This window comes from Oncorhynchus gorbuscha, linkage group LG18, assembly GCF_021184085.1.
Source record: "Oncorhynchus gorbuscha isolate QuinsamMale2020 ecotype Even-year linkage group LG18, OgorEven_v1.0, whole genome shotgun sequence".
Classification (NCBI taxonomy): Eukaryota; Metazoa; Chordata; class Actinopteri; order Salmoniformes; family Salmonidae; genus Oncorhynchus; species Oncorhynchus gorbuscha.
This window is the reverse complement of record NC_060190.1, coordinates 12,830,928-12,842,085: the sequence shown is the minus strand read 5'-3', so window position 1 is coordinate 12,842,085 and position 11,158 is coordinate 12,830,928. Positions and strand designations below refer to the sequence as shown.

The following is an 11,158-nucleotide window of genomic DNA, read 5'->3' as shown; positions in this document are numbered from 1 at the left end:
ACTAAAAAGGAGGGGAAAAAACGTAAAAACGAAGAGCGTAGGGGTCAGCAGTCTTGTGTCGTCGCCCCCAGCCTTCCGGTACACGATTCACAGTTCCGTTGATACTGATTATCGCCACATGATTTGCTTGGTTTTGTTCCTGTTCATTGTCATTTTTTTGTGTATTTATTATTATTTTTCCACTGTCTGTTCCAGCGTTGAAACATCCATCCTCATGGTTGGTTTGTTAGTGTGTTGTCCTACATGGACTCTCCACTCAGCAGGTCGCCTGGCAACAACGTGTTAATGGGGTTGGGGCTCCCGATAACGCCGCGACTATCATCGCCACTAGGGGGCCCCCACAGGCTGGAGTACTGGGGCACGCCCCCCCACAGCAGGTCTCCACCGGTCTTGGCTCCTCCCCCAAGGCCGCCACTCCAGTGATGGCCAATGGCGTGCTGTTGCGAGCCTCCGCCCATGCGCGTCTGATTGGTGCCGGGGTTAGGCTGCCAGCTAGTGGTGGGCGGAAGCTGCTGCTGCTGGCCTTGTGCAAAGTAGCGGTTCACCTCCTCCTCCCCGGCAAACTCTGCCAGGATGGTGGTGTTCCCCAGCACACACCTAAGAGGACAGGGCTCAGTTATACATCACATACTTACAGGTGTTATAGTATCAACATGGATTTTCTTACACGTGGTGAAGTACAGTACAAGTATTTCTTTATAGGCTTTGCTATTTTGTCAGTGAGATGTATATAGCCTAGAAGTTGAGACAATCTTTTGTTTAAGGTCAGACTGAGATAATCACTATCCTGAACAGCATAGAGTATGGATAAAAGACAAAACCCACTCCAAAACTATCTTTTGGTATTTTTTTTCCATTAGTCCACTAATACAGTCCCACAATGCTTTTTCAAGTCAGCAGTCAAGTTCACACGATATTGGACTTTCAATAAGCAAACGAGTCACCGGCAACATCATCATGACGACACAAAATCCAGATAGGTTTTTTCCCCTTCAAGTTCGGGAATCTTACATGTGCAGGGACTTCTGGGCCTTGGCAGCCTCCTCCTTGGAGCTGTATCGCACCACAGCGTTTCCCTGGGTCAGGAAGAGGTGGAATGTGATGAGGGGGCCGTGCTGCATGCACAGCGTCCGCAGGGTGGAGCCGTCTATCTGGGGGGTGAGGTTCCTCAGTACCAGCCAGCTACTGGTCCTGTTGGAGCTGTCTGTGCTCCAGGTGGTGCCCTCTGAGAGAAACAGAGAAGGTTGATGATCAGTCAATATTCAGGTCCACATAAAATATAAAGCAATCATTTTTGGTCAATAACTTGTCTTCTATCATGACATTTGTATGCACGTCCATTGTTGTCATCTATGGATGTTATTTTATTTATTTTTAAATGACATATTTTCATTGTCTCATGTAAGCACTTTTACTCTTGTACTATTACCTCAGGATTCATGTCAAAATAAGGTCACACGGTTTAGGTTCTCTTTGAAGCCATGATAAAAGTCACTTAAGTCTTATCTGGTAAGCTGCAATACTTCAGTTTGACAAGGGCCTCTAACCACAGCGGGGTGTGTATTGCTCCACCTTGCTACAGCGAGTGACGAGCGGAGGGGAGCTCAAATCATAAGTGGGGGAGAATCACACTGTACAACGAACACACCTAGGAAAATTACACGCCTATGTGGTGTCCTACACTATGCTTCTTTAACATTATGTTAGGGTAGGATGTTGACACAGCACAAAGTAAGGTCAGCTCAAATCCACAGTCAATGGTTTTCAATGAGCATCAAGTCGAAATCTCAAAACGACTAACTCCAAACCCCTGATCACAGCGTTCATTGATTTTCCTCTACTAGGTATATTACCAGGTTTAAGTCTTTCCAGGCTTCTTACAGAGCAACTCCCCCGGTCTATATTTCAGGCTGAGGAGTTCTACTGTGGCATCTCACCTGAGGTGTATGAGCTGCTCCAGCCTTGGGCCAGGCCCAGGGAGTTTCCTCCCCAGGTGGAGGAGGGCTTGGCGGGGTTGGTGAGGCCCGGAGGTGGCCTGGAGGGGGCTGTGTTGTTGCGGGGCCCCTGGGGGACCTTCCACAGCTCATGGGACAGAGAGGCCTGGGAGGGGTGGGAGATGGGCCCCGGGGACCAGGTGGACTTCATGTCAGATAGTTTACCTGAGAGAGAGCGAGAGAGAGAAGAGGGGAACCTATGAGACCTACTACTGTTGTAGAGATGGAGACCCACTGTGGAAGCCTATGTTCTATGACACATTGAGGAAATTTATGTAGGCCTATAATCTGCTATTAGAAAGATTCTTAGACATCTAACTTTGGGCAGATGCAAAGTTTTAAAAAGAAGCCCCACATTAACACTTGTTCATCAACAATAAACCTCGGCTTCTTGGGTTTATATATTTCATATCGGAGATGATGAATACAGGAAACATAAATGTAAAAACAGAATGCGGGTCACTCAGACATTTAAAAAGGGGACATTTTTTAAGTATTCATAGTAATTCTGAGTGGGTTGCTTAGCGGCAACAAATGTCACGTCAACACATGCTTATGAATAGGCGTCTAGGGCCACAACATTCAAAGCATTTCTTGATTCAAACACTCAAACTTAATTCCATGAGGAGTACAATGCAATCACATCGTGGCAGACTTGATTAACCAGCACTGGGTAGTTGGTAGTAGGATTACATTTGGCAAAGGAAGGACCTATCTACCGTAACACTCAACAAACACAGACCACACACAAACAATAGGATAAAGGTGTGTTGCTATGGTGGTAATTAGGGGAAGGGGGGGGTCAAGCATGGGGACCATGGGTCAGCATGTCCACATAGGGGGCTGGAAGGGGGGGGCTGTGGTCTGTACCTGCACTCTCCTCATCCGGGGAGGACAGACTGAAAGAGCTAGTGTAGCAGCCACTGACTGGCCAGTCCACGGAGGGGGGCAGAGCACCGTTCTGAGGCGGTGAAGGAGGGGAGGAGCCTAGCCGTGGTGGCCCATTGTTATGGACAAAGGGGGTGGTGGGGAAAGAAACATGTACAACTTGATTTAAAGAAAGTGTATAAATACAATAGGGCCTGTGCTACTGGATGACACGGTCACAACAAGTGAGGTAGTACTGTAACCCCTTCAGTGCCACAGAAAGGAATAGGATATAAGCTTAAAGTTGTCAATACAGTGAAATGTCAATACAGTAATACTGTGAGAATCAACAGCAGAGACCTGCCCTGTTAATGAATGTATACAGTCTATTTGACGATCCGTGTATCTTAACAAAGCCAACTAACTCCAGACCCTGTCTCCCTGATAGACCCCCCTCCTTACCTCCGCTGCGGTCACGGAGTAGGTAGCGGTTGACGTCCTGGATGTTGGTGTTGATGGTGGGGCCGCTGGGAACACTTCCTGGGGTCATGTTGGGGTCGTTCTCAGGGTCAATGTTCTGCAGGCCCTTCCAGGGCACGCCTGGACAGAACTCTGAGACAACAACATGGAGGACAATACAGTCAGTACATTGGTTATTTGACATTTAAAAACTCACATGTTGTGGGGAACAAAAAAAAGTGTTTATCTTTCTAAAATCAAAACAGTTTAGAAGAGTTTTAAATCTCTTTTCTTTGTCCTCCATCAGTAAAGTGTCAGGATCACGTGTGAAATAAAGTTGGATCTGATTGAAAGGGAGTTAGGAATGTCGGTCTTCTCTACCAACCTGGGGGCCAGTTGATATTCGTTCCGTTGGTGATCTGGTCCTTGGGGCTCTTTCCCGGTCCCTGGCCCCAGCTGTCAGGGGGAACCAGGGGGGGAGGTGGGGGACTCAGACCCACCCATCATACTATAGGGGCTGTAGGAGTCATCCATGTGGGGGGGCTTTCCAGGGGGGGCCCAGATTAGAAGCAGCAGAAATGGCACCTAGGAAAAGTCAAAGGAATTTATTTGTTTATTTGACATTTAAAATACATACAATACCAGTCAAAAGTTGACACATCTACTCATTCAAGGGTTTCTTTATTTTTACTATTTTCTACATTGTAGAATAATTCTCTCAACCAGCTTCATGAGGGAGTCACCTGGAATGCATTTCAATTAACAGGTGTTCCTTATTAAAAGTTCATTTGCGTTCTTAACTTCTTACGGGTACGTGGGATGGTAGCGCCCCACCTGGCCAACATCCAGTGAAATTGCAGAACGCGAAATTCAAAAACACTGAAGTCAAATATTTAACATTCTTGAAATTATATGTTCTACATCAAAATAAAGCTCAACTTCTTGTTAATCCAGCCGTCGTGTCAGATTTCAAGAAGGCTTTACAGCAAAAGCAAACCATACAATTATCTGGGGACAGCACCCCGCATAAAAACACATGAAAATCATATTTAAACCAGGCAGGTGCGACACGAAAGTCAGAAATAAAGATATAAAATGCCTTACCTTTGATGATCTTCTGTTGGCACTCCAAAAGGTCCCAGTTACATCACAAATGGTCCTTTTGTTTGATAATGTCCTTCTTTATATCCATAAAAACTCAGTTTAGCTGGCGAGCTTCAGTCAATAATCCACTCAGTTTCCCTCCATCAAAATGCATACAAAATGAATCCCAAACGTTACTAATAAACTTTTCCAAACAAGTCTAACAACATTTATAATCAAACCTTCGGTATCCTAATATGCAAATAAACAATACAATTTAAGACAGAACAGTATGTTCATTACCGGATATAAATAAGAAAGAACATGCTTTCCTCCACGCGCTTGGAAACACTACAGCCAAAATGGGAGCCACCTAGAAAACGACCATTTCTGGGTCATTTTTCCAAAAACCAGCCTGAAACTCTTTCTAAAGACTGTTGGCATCTAGTGGAAGCCCTAGGAACTGCAATTTGGGAGGACTTGGGTGTATAATTTTAGTACTAGCCATTGAAAATAGTGGAGTGTTTTAACACTTTATAGAGTGTTTATCTATCTAAATCTACCAATTATATGCATATCCTGCTTCTGGACGTGAGTAACAGGCAGTTTACTTTGGACACGCTTTTCATCCGGATGTCAAAATACTGCCCCCTACTCCAGAGAGGTTAAAGTGTTTCAGCCAATCAGTTGTGTTATGACAAGGTCACAGTGGTATACAGAAGGAAGACCCAGAGTTACCTCTGCTGTAGAGGATAAGTTCATTGTTACCAGCCTCAGAAATTGCAGCCCACGATGCAGTGCTAGCTGTGCCACTAGAGATCCTGGTTCGAGTCCAGGCTCTGTCGCAGACAGCCGCGACCAGGAGACCCATGGGGCAGCACACAATTGGCCCAGTGTCATCCGGGTTAAGGGAGGGTCCTTGTCCCATAGCGCTCTAGCAACTCCTGTGGCGGGCCGAGCGCATGCATGATGACACGGTCGCCAGGTGTACGGTGTTTTCTCGGACACATTGGTGCGGCTGGCTTCTGGTTTAAGCAGGGATTGTGTGGCTCAGCTGGGTCGTGTTTCGGAGGACGCACAGCTCTCGACCTTCGCCTCTTCCGAGTACGTACTGGAGTTGCAGCGATAGGACTAGACTAACTACCAATTGGATACCACAAAATTGGGGAGAAAAAAATAAAATTGTAGGCTAAATGCTTCAAAGTTCAAGTAACAGACACATCGCAACATCAACTGTTCAGAGAAGACAGCGTGATTCAGGCTTTCATGGTTGAATTGCTGCAAAGAAACCACTACTAAAGGACACCAATAAGAAGAAGAGACTTGCTTGGGCCAAAAAACAAGGGCAATGGACATTAGACCGGTGGAAATGTTTCCTTCGGTCTGAGGAGTCCAAATTTGAGATTTTTGGTTCCAACCACCGTGTCTTTGTGAGCCACAGAGTAGGTGAACGGATGATCTCCGCATGTGTGGTTCCCACCGTGAAGCATGGAGGTTGTGGTGTGATGGTGCTTTAATTGTTCAGCAATCTTATGGCTTGGAGGTAGAAGCTGTGAAGGAGCCTTTTGGTCCTAGATTTGGCGCTCCAGTACCGCTTGCCGTGCGGTAGCAGAGAAAACAGTCTATGACTTGGTGACTGGAGTCTGAATTTTTGGGGCTTTCCTCTGACATCGCCTATTATATAGGTCCTGTATGGCAGGAAGCTTGGCCACAGTGATGTACTGGGCCATACGCACTACCCTCTGTAGTGCCTTGCGGTCAGATGCCGACCAGTTGCCATATCAGGCAGTGATGAGACCGGTCAGGATGCTCTCGATGGTCCAACTGTAAAACTTTGAGGATCTGGGGACCCATTCCAAATTTCGAGGGGGAAAAGGTGTTGTCGTGCCCTTTTAACAGCTGTCCTGGTGTGTTTGGACCATGATAGTTTGTTGGTGATGTGGACACCAAGGAACTTGAAACTCGACCCGCTCCACTACAGTCCTGATGATGTTAATGTGAGCCTGTTCATCCTGCCTTTTCCTGTAGTCCTCTTTTGTCTTGCTCACATTGAGGGATCGGTTGTTGTCCTAGCACCACTGCCAGGTCTCTGACCTCCCTTTAGGCTGTCTCATTGTTGTCGGGTTATCAGGCCTATCACTGTTGTGTCGTCAGCAAACTTAATGACGATGTTGGAGTCATGTCTGGCCAGGCAATTGTGGGTGATCAGGGAGTACAGGAGGGGACGCAGTGTTGAGGATCAGCGTGGCAGATGTGTTGTTGCCTACCCTTACCACCTGGGGGTAGCCCATCAGGAAGTCCAGGCTCCAGTTGCAGAGGGAGGTGTTTAGTCCTAGGGTCCTTAGCTTAGTGATGAGCTTCGTGGGCACTATGGTGTTGAATGCTGAGCTGTAGTAAATGAACAGCATTCTCACATAGGTGTTCCATGGTCTAGGCGGAAAAGGGCAGTGTGGAGTGTGATTGCGCCATCTGTGGCTCTGTTGGGGCGGTATGCACATTTTTGTGGGCTAGGGTATCCGGGAGGATGCTGTTGATGTGAGCCATGACCAGCCTTTCTAAGCACTTCATGGCTACAGACGTGAGTGTTACGGGGAGGTAATCATTTAGGCAGGTTACCTTCGCTTCCATGGGCACAGGGATTATGGTGGTTTGCTTGAAACATGTAGGTATTACAGACTTAGTCAGGGAGAGGTTGAAAATGTCAGTGAAGACTTGCCAGTTGGTCCACTCATGCTTTGAGTATGCGTCTTGGTAATCCGTCTGGCCCTGCGTTTGTGAATATGACCTGTTTAAAAGTCTTGCTTGCATCGGCTACCGAGAGTGTTATCACACAGTCGTCCAGAACAGCTGGTGCTCTCATGCATACTTCAGTGTTACTTGCCTCGATGCGAGCATAAAAGGCATTTAGCGCATCTGTTGCCTGTAATCCATGGCTTCTGGTAGGGATATGTACATACGGTCACTGTGGGGGGCGACAGACGATGCATTTCTGGATGACGACAATGACTTCGGTGGTATATTCCTTAATGCCATTGGATGAATCCTGGAACATATTCCAGTCTGTGCTAGCAAAACAGTCCTACAGCGTAGCATCCACGTCATCTGACCACTTCCGTAGTGAGCGAGTCACTGGTACTTACTGCTTTAGTTTTTGCTTGTAAACAGAATGATAGAATTGATTAGATTTGGCAAATGGAGGGGGGAGGAGAGCTTTGTATGCGTGTGTGTGGAGTAAAGGTAGTCTAGAGGTTTTTTCCCCCTCTGGTTGCACTGGTTTTCCTCTGGTGACATGCTAGTAGAAATGAGGTAAAACGGATTTTAGTTTGCCTACATTAAAGTCCCCAGGCACTAGGAGCGCCACTTCTGGATGAGCATTTTCTTGTTTGCTTATGGCCTTATATACAGTTGCTTGAGTGCGGTATTAGTGCCAGCATCGGTTTGTGGTGGTAAATAGATGGCTATGAATAATATAGATGAGAACTCTTGGTAGATAGTGTTGTCTACAGCTTGTCATAAGGTACTCTACCTCAAGCGAGCAATACCTCGAGACTTCTTTAAAGGATAAAGCTTCTTCCAGTTCGAGGTGAGTAATTGTTAATCTGATGTCCAGAAGTTATTTTTGGTCATAAGAGACGGTAGCAGCAACACTATGTACAAAATAGGATAAAAATAAGTTAAATTCTTTGGGATAGGGGGCGGCATTTTCATTTTTGGATGAATAGCAGGCACAGAGTAAACTGCCACCTACTCAGTCCCAGATGCTAAATATATGCATAGAAAACACTGAAGTTTCTAAAAACTGTTTGAATGACGTCTGTGAGTATAACAGAACTCATATGGCAGGCAAAAACCTGAAAAAATCCAAACAGGAAGTGGGAAATCTGAGGTTTGTAGTTTTTGAACTCAGCCCCTATCAAATACACAGTGGGAAATGGGTAATTTTGCAATTCTTAAGGCTTCCAATAGATAAACCGTCTTTAGAACGTTGTTTCAGACTTTTACTGTGAAGGGGGGCCGGATGAGAGGGGAATGAGTCAGCGGTCTGGCAGCAGCCTTGATCTCAGTCACGAGTATTTCACATAAGATGTAGCTCTCGTTCCATTGCTTTTCTACAGACAATGGAATTCTCCGGTTGGAACATTATTGAACATTTATGATAAAAACATCGTAAAGATTTTTTTCTATACTTAGTTTGACGACCTGTAATAACCTTTTAGAACTTTTTGTCCGACGTTCGGCTGGGCCTGAACGCGCATTTGGATTTGTTTACCAAACGCCCTAACAAAAGAAGCTAGTTGGACATAAATGATGGACTTTATGGAACAAATCAAACATTGTCGAACTAGGATTCCTGGGAGTGCATTCTGATGAAGATCAAAGGTAAGTGAATATTTATAATGCTATTTCTGACTAATGTTGACTGCGCAACATGGCGGATATTTATGTTGGCTGTTTTGGGCTCCGTACTCAGATTATGTGTTTTTGAAATCCGACACAGCGGTTGCATTAACCACTCTGCGCACGGAACCCGCTAGCGGGCTGAAATTCCACAACATACGGTGATCGCTACATAAATAGTCATGTTAAACATTCATGAAAATACTAGTGTCTCACATGTATTGAAAGCCTAGAATCTTGCTGATCTAACTGAGTTGTCAGATTTTAAAAAGTATTTACTGCGAAATAATGCGATGTGATTATCTGAGCATAGAGCCCCATAAAATATAATTTTAAACAGCACAGGCGTAACAATCACAAATCGTATTAAAATAGTGTACCTTTGACCATCTTCGTCTGTTTGCAATTCCAATGCTCATTTTTACACAATGAATGATCTTTTGCTTGATAAAATCCGTTTTTATAGCCTAACACGAAACATTTTGTGAACCGCTTGTGTCGTGAATTCCGTCTAGTTCCATTTGACGACGACACATTCCAGGTAAATAACCCACACAGAACGTGAATTTTCCAGTCATGTTTGGTTTCACTGCAATCAACTGGTTTGTTTGTAACACAATCAAACCTGATGGGCCATTTTGCGGGACATATTGACTGAAAGAAACCGATTTGAAGACAACAAGTCATGACATCATTGTGCACCAATGATTTGCCCGCTGTTTCGTTGATTGACTGTCTTGAAATCTAGCTGGGTAGATTGCCAATGAGCTGAGCTAAACGGCAATACGCGATGTTTATGTGTTGCATGACCAACCCATGTAGTAAGCTTCAGCGTAAAGTGAGTAATTCGCTATTGAAGTTTCATACCGGAAGAAGCTACGCATATTACGCACTGCAGTGTTTGGTGAATGTGCAGATTCAGCTGTTTATATATCAATCATTATGGCGACTAAGTCAGGGAAAGCTAAATCTAAGTCTGGATATACAGATGTACACACAATTATAGAATAAATTGATTGGGAAGGTGAGACAGAGATTGTTGAAGGACACTTCATTTAGCGATTGTGGAGGAATAAGTTTTGACCAGGAGAGGACATCGTTTTGGACTGTTAAGTTCTTATCATGCTAATGCCCTTGTTTGAAATTAATAATATAAAATATTATTTGTGATTTTTTAATTTTATTTAGAAACAATATATAATGTCATGAAATGTGAGATGCGTGTCTGCCGCCCCACCCCAACCCACATGAAATAGCCTATTTGAGGCTGTTGAGGAGAGGGCAGGACCACATCAATGGCCAAAGTGAAATGGAGACAGTAGATACAGCTGGTCTGTTGTAATATAATGAAGACAGTAGATCTAGCTGAAATGTCATAATATTAAAGAGACAGTAGATCTAGCAGGTAATAATAATATAATAATATATTAAACTTTCAACCTTCAACTCTCTATATATATATATCTGTTTATTATACCTGTTGATATAGGGCTCATGTGAGAAACTATTCTAACTGAACATTTTCTTTCACAATGACACTAACTCCGAATGGGAGTCTTATCGGGTGTCCTGTGTGAATTTAAATATGCTCTCTCTAATTCTCTCTCTCGGAGGACATGAGCCCTAGGACCATGCGTCAGGACTACCTGGCATGATGACTCCTTGCTGTCCCCAGTCTACCTGGCCTTGCCGCTGTTCCAGTTAACTGTTCTGCCTGCGGCTATGGAACCCTAAACGGTTAATTTTTACTCTTGAGGTGCTGTCCTGTTGCACCCTCTACAACCACTGTGATCTCCACCCGGCACAGCCAGAAGAGGACTGGCCACCCCTCATAGCCTGGTTCCTCTAGGTTTCTTCCTAGGTTTTTGCCTTTCTAGGGAGTTGTTCCTAGCCACCGTGCTTCTACACCTGCATTGCTTGCTTTTTGGGGTTTTAGGCTGGGGCTATACAAATAGATTTATTATTATTATATTATTATTATATTTAGATTTGATACGGAGGGTCTTCCAAATATTGAAAGTGTGTAAATAGTTACTCATGTTATTTTGTACATTATATATATACATATATACACACACACAGTGCCTTGCGAAAGTATTCGGCCCCCTTAAATTAAAAAAGTCGACGATAAACTTCCACAAAACACTTCGAAATACTTTTGTAATGCAACTTTAGGTATTAGTAAACGTTAATAAGCGATCAAATTGATCACGAGGCGATGTATATTCTATAGCTGTACGTCTGGAAATAATGTCCGGGTAAATCTCAACCAAAATTTCCGGTCGGAGACCGGAAGAACTGCGCTGCCTTGTGTCTGTTTGACCAAGAAACAAATCGTAGGCAAATTGAAAGACCGT

The 11,158-nt window shown here is 44.5% G+C and overlaps 1 protein-coding gene across 1 annotated transcript in view; it reads right to left on the bottom strand.

Moving 5' to 3' along the window:
* Positions 1-6: 6 nt before the first annotated feature.
* LOC124003223 (trinucleotide repeat-containing gene 6C protein-like) overlaps positions 7-11,158 on the bottom strand; it is a gene marked incomplete at its 5' end in the record, with an annotated part of 51,443 nt that continues 40,291 nt past the window's right edge. Inside the window, 6 exon segments of the mRNA XM_046311313.1 lie at positions 7-597; positions 1,012-1,225; positions 1,938-2,159; positions 2,865-2,981; positions 3,324-3,473; positions 3,706-3,776. Of these exon segments, the coding sequence (XP_046167269.1) occupies positions 240-597; positions 1,012-1,225; positions 1,938-2,159; positions 2,865-2,981; positions 3,324-3,473; positions 3,706-3,776 (1,132 nt within the window).